The 18050-nt window shown below is 35.8% G+C and overlaps 1 protein-coding gene across 2 annotated transcripts in view; it reads left to right on the forward strand.

The window, feature by feature from the left end:
* CFAP47 (cilia and flagella associated protein 47) overlaps positions 1-18050 on the forward strand; it is an 886918-nt gene that overhangs the window by 37163 nt on the left and 831705 nt on the right. For both annotated transcript variants that reach the window (XM_016433371.2, XM_056826271.1), the window contains exon 4: positions 17714-17852. In XM_016433371.2, the coding sequence (XP_016288857.2) occupies positions 17714-17852 (139 nt within the window). The remainder of the gene's footprint in view (positions 1-17713; positions 17853-18050) is intronic.

Below are 18050 nucleotides of genomic sequence, written 5' to 3' on the forward strand. Positions count from 1 at the left end.
AGCCTCCATAGGTGTGTTTACTACCGTGTTATGGTCTAATGGTAGCAATAAAACTGTTGTATAAGTTTATTACCCCTGTATATAGTTTATTTTTATATGGTTAGAGTTAATATAATTTTAATTGTTTACTCATGAGTCTCTAGAGCTGAGATGACTGGGAGTCTTTGTATCAACCTTCAAATGTCTTCATTATAATTTTAGAATCTCCATTAGATTGGAAAGAAGTACCAACAGGGTCCTTGATTTTTGGATCGTCTAGGGGGCTTCTAAATCTAATCAATACTGCATTAATGAAACAGTAGTGTTACTTACAGCTATAAAGCATGTTAAGGTTTATAGAGCACTCAAAAATGCTGTGAAGTAGATAGTGTATTGTTTGCATTTTATAGATGGGGAAATTAGGTTTCGGGCAAGTTAAATGACATACTGTAGGTCAGTGGTCAGTCAAATAGAAACAGAGACCACTAAATCTGGATAAAGGATCCCTTGGGGGCAGCAATATTGACTTAGAAAATACATTAACATTAACCATGTTTTATTGTATTTTTTTTTCTGGAGAAGGAAATGGCAAACCACTCCAGTATCTTTGCCAAAGAAACCCCAAATGGGAATATGAAGAGTCAGAAACAACTGAACAACAACAAATTATATTTTTATTTATTTTGTTAAATATTTTCCAGTGACATTTTAATGTTTCCAGCTGTCCTCAGGAGTAGTGCAGGAGGTGTGTTTGACACCTCTGCTCTAGGCCACAGACTAATGTCTGCAGGCAGGTCTTTTCTTGACTTGAAATTCAATGATGTGTGTGTGTGTGTGTGTGTGTGTGTGTGTGTGTGTGTGATTTTTTTCTTTTAATTTAAGCAGTGTAAATGTAGCATCCAAAAGCAAATGAATGTTACTGAATGTTCTTTGTCCCTAACTTTCAGTAATGAGTGTTAAAAGTGAATTTTTTTTGTTGGTTATTGTTAATTTATTTTATTTTGATGTTTCAGATAAATTCTCAAAAATCACTTAAGCCAAACCCAACATGTACATTCCCCAAGAGTAGTTAGGCAAAAAAGACTACTAGTAATTAGAAACATGTGCTATTTTTATTTTGTATTTGCTATTAAAAAAAAGATACATCTCTATTCACCTAGGGCTATAAGTGCCTGAGCTACTTCTTTTCTCCTTAAACAACATGATGACTCCCTGATTCTGGAGGTTCTCCATATCAATATTGATTAGTATAAACCTTCCATTAGCTTAGCCCATTGCAGCTAAGAACCTTTGAACTCAAGAAGGCTGCCAGCCTGAGTGTCTCATAGAGCAGAGATTACAGGTGTAATTATGACTCAAATAAAGGATGAGTTTGGCTTTAATCATTAGTACCAACATTGTTTTGTTGGGTTATCATTTATTATTGTCTATATTTTTGTTATCATTTTACACATTTCTCTTTTGGTTTGGTCTTCTTAATTCTATTTCTTCAGGTCTTCTCATATTTCTCTGAGGTTTTTTTGGGGGGATATTCATCTTTCCTTATAGTATGGTACAATTTCATTAGATTGGTTAGTTAGTTCAGCCATTTCTTAGTTATTCTCACATCCTTTATTTTTAGTCTATTTTACTATTTTCAGATATTGCTGTCATATTTTTGCACATATGGATTTCTTCCCTTTTGGGTATTGTTGCTTTCCTTAAACTGAATTGTGGGATCTGAATCAAAGGGTATACCCAGTAACTTACCTTATACACACACCAGGCCTATTTCCATTTTCCATTTTGCATCCTGGTCCTTTACCACCAGGACTAATCCAGAACCAGGTGTCATGCCATTCATTCTCTTGTTCTTTTCTCACTCTGCCTTTTTTCATGTTGTTGGGCTGGAGAGAGGAAAGTTCCTTCATGAATCCAAAGTAGCTGATGAGGAGTGGAGAAGTCTGGAGAGTGAGTTGAACCAGGAGTGAAAAGTAAACATGATAGGACCTAACAAGAAATTGTGGTCTGGGTTAGTGAATCCAATCAGGACAAAGACTTCTAGAGAGAAATTTCTCTGGGTTGGAGGAAAGATCCAGAGGAAGTCTCCAGCTCATGGTTTGGATCTTTTCTTGTGGTAGCTCTAGGATAATTGATAAGAATCTTACAAGATGAAGCCTACGATCAGAGAATAAAAAGCACAGAAGAGGCAGCTTTCAGACTAAGCCTACCTTGTTTTAGCTCCCAAGTGCCATGGTGGCTAGGTTAGGGGAAGAAGTTGGTTACATTTTTTACCATCCATTATGGGAAACAGCTCAAAAAAGTCCCACAGCCTAGAACAGAAAAGAGAGTGAAAAAAGGCAATCAGTGTTAAAAAAAATTAAGTAATCAGTTTCTCTATTTTCTTGGCCAGAATTGTTATCTCAAAGCAAAAGACTTATTCATCATTATGTGAAGTCAGAAATGAGAAGGGAAGTTTTGTTTGTTACTTTATGCAGTCCCCACCATATATTTCCCTTGGTTAAGTATTTGTTGTCCTCAGCAAATCAGTTGGGAATTCATTTGACATATTTGAACAGATTCTTGATTTTGGAAAAGTTTCTGTGTCTTAGGGAGGTTAAGATATTTTTCTAAGTGCTTTGCATACAGGAGTCTCAAAGTCTACATGGCACAGTTCTTATATATTTTCTCTATATCAATATTTTTATTGCATGAATTGAGTTTAATTTAATTCATTTATTTTGAATATTTTTCTATGGTTACAGGATTCATATCTTTCCCATCCCTCTTCTCTCCCTCCTCCCAGAGTTGATAAGCAATTTCACTGGGTTATACATGTATCATTGTTCAAAACATATTTCCATATTGTTCATATTGAATGATCTTTTTAAGCCAAAGCCCCAATCATATACCCATAGAAACACATGATCAATCATATGTTTTTCTTTTATGTTTCTACTCCCACAGTTCTTTCTCTGGATGTGGATAGCATTCTTTCTCATAAATCTCTCAGGATTATCCTGGATTGCTACTAGTAGAAAAGCCTGCTACACTTGATTGTGCCACAATGTTTCAGTTTCTGTGTACAGTGTTCTCCTGGTTCTGCTTATTTTGCTCTGTATCAATTCCTGGAGGTCTTTCCAGTTCATATAGAATCCTCCAGTTCATCATTGCCTTCAGCACAATGGCATTTCATCACCATCAGATACCACAATTTGTTCAGCTATTCTCCAATTGAAGGATATACCCTCATTTTCCAATTTTTTGGCACTATAAAAAGTGTGACTATAAATATTTTTGTACAAACATTTTTTCCTTATTATCTCTTTGAGGTACAAACCCATCAGTGGTATTGCTGGATCAACGGGTAGGCAGTCTTTTAAAAAATTAATTAATTTAGAATATTTTTCCATGGTTATTTGATTCATGCCCTTTATGTTCCCACTTCCGGAGTCAAAGAACAATTCCACTGGGTTTTACATGTTATCATTTATGAAAACCAATTTCCATATTATCAATATTTGCAATAGAGCGATCATTTAAAGTCAACATCCCCAATCATATCCCAAAAGAACCATTTGATCAATGATACATTTTTCTTCTGCACTTCTATTCTCATAGTTATTTCTCTGGAAGTGGAAAGCGTTCTTTCTCATAAATTCCTTGGACTTGTCCTGGATCATTGCATTGGTGCTAGTAGAAAAGTCTATTACACTTGATGTGCCATAATGTATCAAATCTCTGTGTTTAATATTTTCCTGGTTCTACTCCTTTCACACTGCAGCAATTCCTGGAGGTCTTTCCAATTCATATAGAATCCTCCAGTTCATCATTGCCTTCAGCACAATAGTATTTCATCACCAGCAGATGTGACAATTTGTCCAGCCATTCCCCAATCAATAAATACCCCCTCATTTTCCAATTTTTTGCCATCACAAAGAGCATGGTTATGAATATTTTTGTACATATATTTCCCCCTATTATCTCTTTGGGGTACAAATCCAGCAGTGGTATGGCTGGATTAAAGGACAGGAAGTCTAGTCTTTTAAAGACCTTTGGGCATAATCCCAAATTGACTTCCAAAATGGTTGGATCAATTCACAACTCGACCAGCAATGCATCAGGGTCCCAATTTTGCCACATCCCCTCCAATATTTATTACTTTCTTTTGCTGCCATATTAGCCAATCTGCTAGGTGTCAGGTGGTACCTCAGAGTTGTTTTAATTTGCATTTCTCTAATTATGAGAGATTTAGAATACTTTTTATGTGCTTATTTATAGTTTTGATTTCATCATATGAAAATTGCCTATTCATGACCCTTGCCCACGTATCAATTGGGGAATGGCTTGATTTTTTGTACAATTGATTTAGCTCCGTATATATTTGAGTAATTAGATCTTTGTGAGAGGTTTTTCTTATAAAGATTTTTTTTTGTGAATTTGTTGCTTCCCTTCTAATTTTGGTTGCATTGGTTTTGTTTGTACAAAAATATTTTTAATTTAGTGCAATCGGGATTATTCATTTTATATTTTGTGATATTCTCTATCTCTTGCTTAGTCTTAAATTCTTTTCTTTGTCATAAATCTGACAGGTATACTATTCTATGTTCACCTAATTTACTTATAATTTCCTTCTTTATATTTGTCATTCTGAATTTATCTTCATATAGGGTATGAGATGTTGATCTAAACCTAATCTCTCCCATACTGTTTTCCAAATTTCCCAGCAGATTTTGTCAGTAGTATGTTCTTGACCCAAAAGCTGGGATCTTTGGGTTTATCGTACACTATCTTGCTGAGGTCATTTACCCCAAGTCTATTACATTGATCCTCCCTTCTCTCTCTTAGCCTTTTGATTACTACTGCTTTTTCTTTCTGACTCTTGCTGCTGAGTTGTATTGGAAATATATAGAAATGCTGATATTTTATGTGGGTTTATTTTGTATCCTGTATTTTTGCTGAAGTTGTTAATTATTTCCACTAGCTTTTTAGTTCATTCTCTAAGATTCTTTAAGTAGACCATCATGTCATCTGCAAAGAGTGATAGTTTAGTATCCTTATTGCCTGCTTTAATCTCTTCAATTTCTTTTTCTTCTCTAATTGCTATTCCTAGCATTTCTAGAACAATATTAAATGATAGAGCTGATAATTGGCCTCCTTGGTTCGCTCCTGATCTTATTGGGAAGTCTTCTAACTTATCCCCATTGCAGATGATAGTTGCTAATGGTTTCAAATATATACTGTTTATTATTTTTTAGGAAAGGCTCATCTATTTCTTTTTTTTTTTTTAAATTTTAATATTATTTTATTTGGTCGTTTTCATACATTATTCACTGGAAACAAAGATCGTTTTCTTTTCCTCCCCCCCCCCCCCCCCGCCTTTCCCTCTCCCATAGCCGACGCATGATTCCACTGGTTATCACATGTGTTCTTGACTCGAACCCATTTCCCTGTTGTTGGAGTTTGCATTATAGTGTTCATTTAGAGTCTCTCCTCAGTCTTATCTCCTCCAACCCTGTGGTCAGGCAGTTGCTTTTCAGCGGTGTTTTTACTCCAACAGTTTATCCTCTGCTTGTGGGTAGTATTTTTTTTTAGATCCCTGCAGATTGTTCAGGGAAATTGCATTGATACTTATGGAGAAGTCCATCACCTTCGATTGTACCACAATGTATCAGTCTCTGTGTATAATGTTTTCCTGGTTCTGCTCCTTTCGCTCTGCATCACTTCCTGGAGGTTGTTCCAGTTCACATGGAATTCCTCCACTTTATTATTCCTTTTAGCACAATAGTATTCCATCACCAACATATACCACAATTTGTTCAGCCATTCCCCAATTGAGGGGCATCCCCTCATTTTCCAATTTTTGGCCACCACAAAGAGCGCAGCTATGAATATTTTTGTACAAGTCTTTTTGTCCATTATCTCTTTGGGGTACAAGCCCAGCAGTGCTATGGTTGGATCAAAGGGCAGACAGTCTTTTATCGCCCTTTGGGCATAGTTCCAAATTGCCCTCCAGAATGGTTGGATCAATTCACAACTCCACCAGCAATGAATTAATGTCCCCACTTTGCCACATCCCCTCCAGCATTCATTACTTTGCATAGCTGTCATGTTAGCCAATCTGCTAGGTGTGAGATGATACCTCAGAGTTGTTTTGATTTGCATCTCTCTGATTATAAGAGATGTAGAGCACTTTTTCATGTGCTTATTAATAGTTTTGATTTCTTTGGCTGAGAATTGCCTGTTCATGTCCCTTGCCCATTTGTCAATTGGAGAATGGCTTGATTTTTTGTACAATTGATTTAGTTCTTTATAAATTTTAGTAATTAAACCCTTGTCAGAGGTTTTTATGAAGATTGTTTCCCAATTTGTTGCTACCCTTCTGATTTTGGTTACATTGGTTTTGTTTGTACAAAAACTTTTTAATTTGATGTAATCCAGATTATTTATTTTGCATTTTGTAATTCTTTCTAATTCTTGCTTGGTTTTGAAGTATTTCCCTTCCCAAAGGTCTGACATATATACTATTCTGTGTTCGCCTAATTTTCTTATAGTTTCCTTCTTTATGTTCAAGTCATTCATCCATTTTGAATTTATCTTGGTGTAGGGTGTGAGGTGTTGATCTAAGCCTAATCTTTCCCACACTGTCCTCCAATTTTCCCAACAGTTTTTATGAAATAGTGGATTTTTGTCCCAAAAGCTGGGATCTTTGGGTTTGTCATATACTGTCTTGCTGAGGTTGCTTGCCCCCAGTCTATTCCACTGATCCTCCTTTCTGTCTCTTAGCCAGTACCAAATTGTTTTGATGACCGCTGCTTTATAATATAGTCTGAGATCTGGCACTGCAAGACCCCCTTCCTTTGTATTTTTTTTCATTAATTCCCTGGGTATCCTTGATCTTTTGTTCTTCCAAATGAACTTTGTTATGTTTTTTTCTAAATCAGTAAAAAATTTTTTTGGGAGTTCCATGGTTATGGCACTAAATAGATAGATGAGTTTGGGTAGGATGGTCATTTTTATTATATTGGCTCGTCCTACCCATGAGCAGTTATTGTTCTTCCAATTGTTCAAGTCTAGTTTTAGTTGTGTGGAAAGTGTTTTGTAGTTGTGTTCATATAGATCCTGTGTTTGTCTCGGGAGATAGATTCCTAAGTATTTTATTTTGTCTTGGGAAATTTTGAATGGGATTTCTCTTTCTAGTTCTTGCTGCTGAGCTGTGTTGGAATTATATAGAAATGCTGATGACTTATGTGGGTTTATTTTGTATCCTGCAACTTTGCTAAAGTTGTTGATTATTTCAATTAGCTTTTTGGTTGAGTCTCTAGGATTCTTTAAGTAGACCATCATGTCATCTGCAAAGAGTGATAATTTGGTCTCCTCCTTGCCTATTTTGATGCCTTCAATTTCTTTTTCTTCTCTAATTGCTACTGCTAGTGTTTCTAATACAATGTCAAATAATAGAGGTGATAATGGGCATCCTTGTTTCACTCCTGATCTTAATGGGAATGGATTTAGTTTATCCCCATTGCAGATGATATTAGCTGATGGTTTTAGATATATACTGTTTATTATTTTTAGGAAAGACCCTTCTATTCCTATGCTTTCTAGTGTTTTTAGTAGGAATGGGTGTTGTATTTTATCAAAGGCTTTTTCTGCATCTATTGAGATAATCATGTGATTCTTGTTGGTTTGTTTGTTGATGTGGTCAATTATGTGGATAGTTTTCCTAATGTTGAACCAGCCCTGCATCCCTGGTATGAATCCTACTTGATCATGGTGGATGACCCTTCTAATCACTTGCTGGAGTCTTTTTGCTAGTATCCTATTTAAGATTTTTGCATCTATATTCATTAGGGAGATTGGCCTATAGTTTTCTTTCTCTGTTTTTGGCCTGCCTGGCTTTGGAATCAGTACCATGCTTGTGTCATAAAAGGAGTTTGGTAGGACTCCCTCTTTGCTTATTATGTCGAATAGTTTGTATAATATTGGGGTTAACTGTTCTCTGAATGTTTGATAGAATTCACTGGTGAATCCATCAGGCCCTGGGGATTTTTTCTTAGGCAGTTCTTTGATGGCTTGATGGATTTCAATTTCTGATATGGGATTATTTAAGAAAACTATTTCTTCTTCTGTTAGTCTAGGCAATTTATATTTTTGTAAATATTCATCCATATCACCTAGATTGGTAAATTTATTGCCATATAGTTGGGCAAAGTAGTTTTTAATGATTGCCTTAATTTCCTCTTCATTTGAGGTGAGATCCCCCTTTTCATCCTTGATGCTATTAATTTGCCTTTCTTCTTTCCTTTTTTTAATTAAATTAACCAGTACTTTGTCTATTTTGTCTGTTTTTTCAAAATACCAGCTTCTAGTCTTGTTTATTAGCTCAATAGTTCTGTCACTTTCAATTTTATTAATTTCTCCCTTAATTTTTAGGATCTCTAGTATGGTTTTCTTCTGGGGGTTTTTAATTTGTTCATTCTCAAGTTTTTTGATTTGCATTTCCAATTCCTTGGTCTCTGTCCTCCCTAATTTGTTAATATATGCACTCAGGGATATGAATTTTCCTCTAAGTACTGCCTTGGCTGCATCCCATAAGGTTTGAAAGGATGTTTCGCCATTGTCATTTTCTTCAACGAAATTGTTAATTGTTTCTATGATTTCTTCTCTAACTATCCGATTTTGGAGTATCATGTTATTTAATTTCCAATTAATTTTTGATTTGGGTCTCCATGTACCCTTGCCGATCAATATTTTAATTGCCTTGTGATCTGAAAAGGCTGCAGTTAATATTTCTGCTTTTCTGCATTTAAGTGCCATGTTTCTATGACCTAGTGTATGATCTATTTTTGTGAATGTGCCATGTGGTGCTGAAAAGAAGGTGTATTCTTTTTTGTCCCTATTTATTTTTCTCCATATGTCTATTAATTCTAATTTTTCTAAGATTTCATTCACCTCTTTTACCTCTTTCTTATTTATTTTTTGATTTGATTTATCTAAATTTGATAGTGGTTGGTTCAAGTCTCCCACTAATATGGTTTTACTGTCTAATTCCTCCTTCAATTCTCCTAGTTTCTCTATTAAAAATTTGGATGCTATACCATTTGGTGCATACATGTTGATTAGTGATATTTCCTCATTGTCTATACTTCCTTTTAGCAGAATATATTTACCTTCCCTGTCCCTTTTGATCAGGTCTATTTGTACTTTGGCTTTGTCAGATATCATGATTGCAACTCCTGCCTTCTTTCTATCGGTTGAGGCCCAAAAGGTCTTACTCCAACCTTTAATTCTAACCTTGTGAGTGTCAACCCGTCTCATATGTGTTTCTTGAAGACAACATATGGTAGGGTTTTGTGTTCTAATCCAATCTGCTATTTGTCTGCGTTTTATGGGTGAGTTCATCCCATTCACGTTCAAAGTTATGATTGTTATTTGTGGATTCGCTGGCATTTTGATGTCTTCCCCTAGTTCTGACCTTTCTTCTTTAGCTTTCTCCTTTTGAACCAGTGATTTACTTTAGGTCAGTCCCCCTAGTCCCCTCCCTTGAGATGCTTCCCTTTCTAGCCCCTCCCTTTTTATGCTCCCTTCCCCTCCCCCCTCTCCTTCCCTCCCTTTTTGTACTCCCTCCGCCCTCCCCCTCCTTAATTTTCCTTTCTTTCTTGCCCTAATGGATAAGATAGAATTCAGGATCCCACTGGATCTAGATGTTCTTCCCTCTCAGATTTGATTTCACTGAGAGTAAGGTTTATGTACTTCCACTTCACGCTCTCTTCCTCTCCTTCTCATATGAGAGTTCTTCCCCTCCCCTTCCCATGTGTATCTTTATATGGGAAAGTTTATTCTATTGATTCCCCCCCTATTTCTTGAAGTTAATCTTAGTATTATCACGGTTCCCCCCTCCCTTTTCCTTTTTTTGCCCCAACTTTCCCCAAATCTTCTTGATTCCCCAATCTTTCCCTATGCATGTTTCTTCTAACTACTCTTATGATGATACAATTTATGAGAGTTACACAAAACATTTTCCCCACATATTAATATATATAATTAGATGTAAATGTAGTCCTTATAGAAGAGAGTTTGACTTAAAGAGAAAGATAAGATTTATCTCCTTTTCCCTTTCTTTCATATTTACCTTTTCATGTTTCTCTTGCTTTCTGTGCTTGGATATCGAACTTTCCACAGAGCTCTGGTCTTTTCTTAGCAAATGCTTGGAAATCTTCTATTTTGTTGAATGCCCATACTTTCCCCTGGAAGTATATAGTCAGTTTTGCTGGGTAGTTGATTCTTGGTTGGAGACCCAGCTCTCTTGCCTTTCTAAATATCGTGTTCCATGCTTTGCGGTCTCTTAGTGTGTTAGCCGCTAAGTCATGTGTGATCCTTATGGGAGCCCCCTTATATCTGAAGCTCTTCTTCTTGGCTTCTTGTAGGATTTTCTCCTTTACTTGGAAGCTCTTGAATTTGGCAATTACATTCCTAGGCGTTGTCTTTTGGGGATTTAGTATAGAAGGTGTTCTATGAATCCTTTCTATTTCTATTTTGCCCCCTTGCTCCAGAACGTGGGGGCAATTTTCTTTTATAATCTCCTCTAGAATAAAATCCAATTTGTTGTTTACCTCTGGTTTTTCTGGGAGACCGATGATACGGAGATTTTCTCGTCTTCCTCTGTTCTCCAGGTCCGTGACCTTCTCAGTGAGATATTTTATGTTTTCTTCCAATTCATTAATTGTTTGGGTTTGCTTTATTGATTCTTGCTGTTTTATCATCTCACTTTCTTCTAGGTGCTTGATTCTGGTCATTAGGGACTGGATTTGCTTTTCAGCCTTGTCTGCCCTTGTATTGGATGCTTCGAGTTCTTTTTCCAATTGAGCAGTCTTATCTGTCAGACAGCTGATCTCTTTCTCCCATTTTTCTTTCCAGAAGGTTTCCATCTTTTGGATAAGTTCCAGTTTGAGATCTTCCAGAGCTTGTTGATAGTTTCCATTTTGGGAGGCGTGTTCTGAATTTTTTTGGATTTCCTCCTCATTCTCCTCTTTTCCTTGGGTACTTCCACCATAAAAGTTTTCAATAGTCACTTTTTTCCCTTTCTTCCTGGAGGCTTGATTTTGGGCCATGTGAGCCATCCCTTTGGTGGTTTTATTTCCCTTTCCTTTTTGGTCTGGGGTCTGGGTTATAAGAGTGGTTTTTCTGTGAATTTAGGTTGCTTCAGACTAGTTCTTCCCAGCCTCCGAGCCCAGGTATTCAGCTGAGCCCAGGTATTCAGCTCCGCCCAGATAATCAGCGCGCCTTGTTCAGCGCAGCCCGCCCGAAGTCCGCTGGCTTCTCCAGTGAAAGCGCCCTGAGACGTTTTTTCCTGGCAGTCCCCAGATCCCAAGGACCCTGGAGTGCCCCCCCAGACAGAGACGCTCCCCACTCACTCGCTGTCCCGGTGAGCGCTCAGGTAGCTCACTCTGGTTTAGTGGGGGAGGTGGGGTGGGGGAAGGGCGGCTCAGTTCACTTTTCTGTGCAAGCTTTTCCTTCTTATTTTAGTGTTGAAATGTTCAAGCCCCACGTACCTTTGCCTCTGTGGGGTACTGGGGAGTCCTTCTGTTCCTCCAAAGGTGATTTTATGCTCCTTTGATGTAGTCTATTTCGTTCGGTGCTGGGGAGAGAAAGCGTGCAGCTTCTAGATTGCAGCCATGATTACCCGGAAGTCAGGCTCATCTATTTCTATACTTTATGGGGTTTGTTTTTTCATTTTAAAGCATAAGAATCCTTTCATTACAAATGATATCCTTGGTCAGAGCCAGGAATGGCCATTCTGTACATGTTCTGTTCAACCCTTGTCAAAAAGATACTCTATTCCAACTCAGTATTAATATCAATTATTCTGTTCTCTAAATCAAAAAATGAGTTTGGGCTTCAGTTCAGTGTTTATACTCTTTTCTCTTTCTTGGTTTATAAAAAAGTAAGTTTTTTATATTTTGAAAATTCATTTTTCATGTCTATAGTGACTGGAGTAGTAACTGCCATACTTGAAATTCAGGTCATTCTTATTTAGGAAATTGTAATTATCTTTCCCTTGTGAATGAAAATAAATTGTTCCCCATACATATACATAGAAACACACATATGTATATTGTTTTCTTTGTTTTGACTTTGTCTTTTATTCTTGGAGTTGATTCAAATGATTGTTTTTTAATCTTACAAAAATTTATGTGTGTTGTAATACCAACTGTCACGACTACAAAATATTACATTATATGCAAGTATGACAGTATTCGTGAGTAGATTAGCATATGTTCATGAAAGACTATTTCAAAAATATATTTAGTGACTAGGAAATGACTCACCAGTTTTGAATGTAAGAGTTTTTCTGTGTTGACCTTTTTGTAAAGGAAACCCTTACCTTCCAGCTTGGAATCAATTCTGTGTATGGGTTTCAAGGCAGAAGAGTGGTAAGGGCTAGGCAATGGGGGTGAAGTGACTTGCCCAGGGTCACACAGCTGGGAAGTGTCTGAGGCCAGATTTGAACCTAGGACCTCCCATCTCTAGGCCTGGCTCTTAATCCACTGAGCTACCCAGCTGCCCCCTGATGTTATATAGTTTTATAAAAAACTTTTTTCCCAATTTACCATTCCGGTGTTTTGAACACTATCAGATTTAATGATAAAGTTATTTTACAATCTTATAGAAGATTTCAATCAATGCACATATTTTTTCAGTATTATATTGTTAATGAATGTCCTTGGCATTGCATTTAGGAGATGAATATTTTTATAATGTATAAAGTTTTCATGCTTTGGCAATATTCATATTTTTTCCCTTGGAAAGCACCTTGCTCACAAACCTGTGAGGTAGCTAATCAAAGTATCAGTAGCCCTATTTTATATATGAGTAAACTCTGAATCAGAGAGACCAAGGAGATTGTCCCAAGTCACATAGCTATTACTTGTTTGAGCCATTATTTAAATACAAATCTGGATCTAAAATCTGTTTTATTTGTATGACACTTGAATATATTTTTGTGAAAGGATTAGGCAATTATACAGCAATATTTATATCCCTATTAATCTATCAATCAGTCAGTCTGTCTATCTCTATCCATCTATCTATCTAAGACTGAAAAGTATTATTTTTATCTTGTTCACCCTCTTATGTGTGCCTTCTTTTTGCCTTCCTCCTTAAACTTGAGAATGTACAGAATTTCATTGAAGTTCTTATTTATTCACAAGTGTTTTAAGACTTTTACGAATGATTTTATGGAATGAGATTTAAATGAGCTCAGATGACTTTTCTTTCTTGGAAAACTACTAAAATACCCATTCCTAAGCAACTTATTTTATTCTTTAAAAGAATTATACACAAAATTTTACTTATTATTTTATTTTAGGTTTAGAAAATGATTAATAAAATAATATAGAGAAAGATTCTCATTCATTTGATCAAAAAGGTGATTGAGTTCCCCAAGATTATTCTTGAGAATTTGTTATTTTGTCCTTGGAATGCTTTCAGAGCACATATTTTATATCTACCTTTGTTGTGTTTTTAAATATAATTTTAGATTATATTTAAAAATAACTATAAATTAGAAGAGATGCTATCAAACAATTTAAAAGAGGTCATGAACATCAAAAATATTTTTTCTCCTATTTAATTTATATATACACATATATTTATATATCTTTACATCAATATCTAGCTATGTTTTATTTGGAAATACAATTTTATCAATATAAGGAACTCTCAGCATGGAAAATTCTTCCCATCAATGCAGATTTGCAACTTGTCTGTAATTTATATCTTAGAGAGTTCCTTAATGATGTGATTTACACAAAGACAGGGGCAATACTCGAACTGACTTCCAATGCTTTTCCTTTATCATCTATTTCAGTTTGTCTCTCATTTTTAATTATTAAAACTTAATAATCAGTTGCCCTACAATATATATTTAATAACCATGTATTCTATATGATTTACTTCTTAAGAAATTGTTCTTTTATAATAAGTAAAATCAATATAGCTAGAATTTGAAAAAATATAGATCGTGGATGAATTAGCATTAAACATCTAATAGAAGTCTGACATCTAAAACCTATAGGTAATTGAAACAAGTCTATAGAATTATGACATTCCCCAGTAGAAAAGTAGTCAAGGGATATAGTTTTAGAAAGAAGGCTAAACTATCAACTGCCATCTAGGAAAAATTCTTAAAACCACTAATAATCAGAGAAATGTAAATACTCATCCATTTAGCAAAGCATCTAAAGTCTGAAAAATTCAGTGTTAAAGGGACTGCAGGAAAATAGATGCATTAATTTATTGCTGATGTATCTGAGGACTGGTCCTACTGTTCTAGAAAATAATTTGGAATTATGCAAGAAGAGTGACTAAATTCTTTATACTCCTTGGCACAGATATCTCATTCCTTTGTTTATTCTCTGAAGGAGGTTATTGACAAGAACAAAAGACCATATGTACAAAAGTATAGCAGTATTATTTGTGATAATAAAAAAAGTCATAAATGATGTACTCACTTGGGGAATGGTTGAACAAATTATTGTGTGTGAATGTAACAAAAAATACTGTGCTCTAAGCAATGATGAATATGAACAATTCAGAGGAACATGGGAAAATATATGAATCTTTGTAGGTTACTTGAGGGCAGGTACTATTTTATTTTTAATCTTTGTATCCTCAGTGCCTGGCTTATGGTAAATTAGGTCTAATACATGTTTATTGATTGAAATGATACAGTATTTTTTCTTTCAAAAGAACATACACAATGCATTATCATAATGGTATAAATAAAGACAAGAGAAAAAGAGAACAAAATTCAGGTAAGAAGTAACAATGTTGGTAATATCTTATATAAATTAAAGTACACATTTTTGGCACAGCTAGGAAGCACAGTGGATAGGGTACCAGGCCTGGAGTTGGGAGGACTTATGTTCAAATATGTCCTCAGGCACTTCCTAACCATGTGACCCTGGGCAAATCACTTAAACCCCTTGCCACTCTTCTGCTTAGAACTAATATTAAGACAGAAGGTAAAGATAAAGTACACACTCTTCCTTCTCACTAGACCACAGAAACGGAAAGGTACATAGGCTTTCAGTTATATACTCTTAGTTAGTTTTGCTTGTTATTTTCTTTGGGAATATACTTTGTGGGATATCTATTTGGGTTGGTTTTTTTAATGGAAAATGTACATAGTGCCCAAACAAATGCATTAATAAAAAAATCAAGTTGTCCTGCAATCAAATATGGAAAATATTTTTTTACAATGAAAAGTGTCAAAAATGTCAGTGTATAATTAGAGCTTTTCACAAGTTTTCATAAACTCATTTTTTAGAACCTTTTATTTATACTTTATATTATTCATGATGTATTCTGAAGGAGAGGATATTTTTTATAGATTCCAGGCATTATTTCATATTTCTGTTACACTAATCCTAGCTGTACCAGGGGTAGGATTGCTAAATGATAGAGAAACTTCTTACAAGTGGTGGCATCGTTCTTTGCTTTTCCCATCCCCCTTGCTCAACAAACCATCTATGTTAACCTTGCCAGGAACAGTCTTACAGAAATATACTAAAGGAGAATAGTTTTCTGTAGTCTATTGACTCTCCTTCCTGTCTGCAGGTTCCCTCTTGATGACCTTTTCTGAATCTTTGTCTTTGCTGTGTCCATCAACTGTGGGATATCCCTCAAAGGTCTATTCAGGACCCTCTTCTTTTTTACTTTCTTATGTTATCTCATGGGTTCATTTATCATCTCTATGCAGATAATTCCTAGAGCTATATATCTAGCCTTAATCTCTCTCTTGTAGAGAAATATTTATTAATTAATTAAGACTTCACCAGGGAAGTTAAGTAACAAAATTTGTAGATAGATGGATTAAGAGAGAGGAGTGATTCCTAGCTGTGTGACCCTGGGCAAGTCACTTGACCCCCATTGCCTACCCTTACCACTCTTCTGCCTTGGAGCCAATACACAGTATTGACTCCAAGACGAAAGGTAAGGGTTTAAAAAAAAAAAAAGAGAGAGGAGTGAGTTGGGTTTCTTTAAATATGAATGGAATCTCAGAGATTATTGGTGGGAGAGATTTTTCCCAAGGAGCTTTGGGAAAGACAGTTGAACCAGCAATTCTTTTTGGGGCTGACCTGGTTCAAGGAAGGTTGTCCAAAGAGCAGCTCTGCGAGTCTGGAAAATATTGGTGAATTCACATCCTGAAAAAAACCCATCTTATTAGGTCAGAGTAAAGGAGATTGTTAGGTGCAATACCTGTGCTTGCCCCAATAGGTGGCAGCAAAGTCTGACTAGTTTGAGTGGAGAAGGCAATGGAATTTCTGACCAGCTGGAAATCAAATCTGAGCAACAATAAAGAGAAACCTGACTTATTTCTCTCTGTTTATAAGTTTATATTTTAGATTAGGATAGACAGATAAGGATTTTGGGTTTTAGATAAATAGGAAGTGAGGATAGCCTCAAATCTGTTGAGGAAGAAGCATGTCCTCATGGACCAGATTGGTTGGGTGGTTATAGTTAGGATTTATTAGCATAGGGACATTACCTAAACATAAGAAATACTTTTCTACCTGTTTTCCTCCTTCCTTTCCTTTTCTTAAAAAATTATATCAACAGTAAATAGTTTTATATAATTGGCCTGAGCCAGAATTCTTTTAAACTGCTTTGAGAAACCATCTTTCTCAACAGCCAAAACAACAGCATGTCCACTAAAGACACAAGTATTGGTAATACCCATACCAATACCAATAATCAATAAAGGTCAAATACCCTTAGCACACTCTTGAGCTCTAGTCCCCTGATAATAATTGCCTATTGAACATCTGGAACTGGATATCCTGTAGCCATCTCAAACTCAACACATTGAAAACAGAAATGCCTATCTTTCCCACTAAGCCCTCTCCTTTTTTGAATTTCTTATTATTGTTGAGGGCAACACTGTCCTCCTAGTGATCTAGACTTGCAACCTCATCATTATACTCAACTCCTAATTTTTACTCACTCCACATTTATAATATGTTGTCAAGTCTTATAATTTCTATTTATATAACATCTCTTGCATCCTTCTGTTCCCTTAATTTCCAAGACATTACTCTAGTTCAGTCCTGAATAATTACATGATTCCTCTAATTGGCCTCTCTGCCTCAATTCTTTTCCCATTCTAATTCCCCATCTACCCAGTTGCCAAAATTATAAAGCACAAGCTTATCATGTCTCTCTTGCACACTCACTAAACTCCAGGAGTTCTCTGTTACCTCCAGTATCATATATAAAGCTTGACATTTAAAACTCTTTACAGCCTTGGCTCCTTTCCACTTTTCCAGTCTTTTACTTTATTTGCATTTACTGTCTAACTCCACTGGCCCATTTGCTCTTCCTTACACAGGGTATTCCACTTCTATGCTTCAGCACAGGCTGTCCTCTATGCTTGGAATGTTCTTGCTTGTAATCCTTGGTTTGCTTTAAGGCTGAGTTCAAATGTTCTCTTCTGCCAGTATCTTTTACCACTTCTCCCCCACTGTTAGAGCCTTCCACTCCAAGATTACCTTCTATTTTCTCTTTACATTTCTTATCTATATCTATTTACATATTATTTCCCCATTTGAACATAAAACTTTTTGAGGGTGGGGACTGTTTATGTCTTTACTTTGTGCCTACAGTGCTTAGAATAGTGCTGGTGCAAATAATAATTTACTGACTGAAGTATATTTACAAATTTGAATACCTGATTTTATGTTTCCCTTAGGTTCATTTGGCATAAAATATACAGGGGTCTTACCTATCACTATACAACCATCAAATGGAATTGTAAAACCTAAATCATCACAAACTATTAAAGTTTATTTGTGTACAGATAAGCCCAGAATTGTTAGTGAATTGGCAAAGTGAGTATATTCTATTATTTCACAAATTATTAAAGCCTTGATAGCATATTTCACTCTGTTGTCTTCAGCTATATATCTATATTTACTTATCTTAATCATTCCTGTGTCTTTTTGGAAACACCCAAATGCATCCAGATTGGAGACACTCTTGTTACCATAGGGCAATGACCAGGATTCTCAAAGAGGCCCAGACTGTTT

This window comes from Monodelphis domestica, chromosome 4 (genome assembly GCF_027887165.1).
Source record: "Monodelphis domestica isolate mMonDom1 chromosome 4, mMonDom1.pri, whole genome shotgun sequence".
NCBI classification, from domain to species: Eukaryota; Metazoa; Chordata; class Mammalia; order Didelphimorphia; family Didelphidae; genus Monodelphis; species Monodelphis domestica.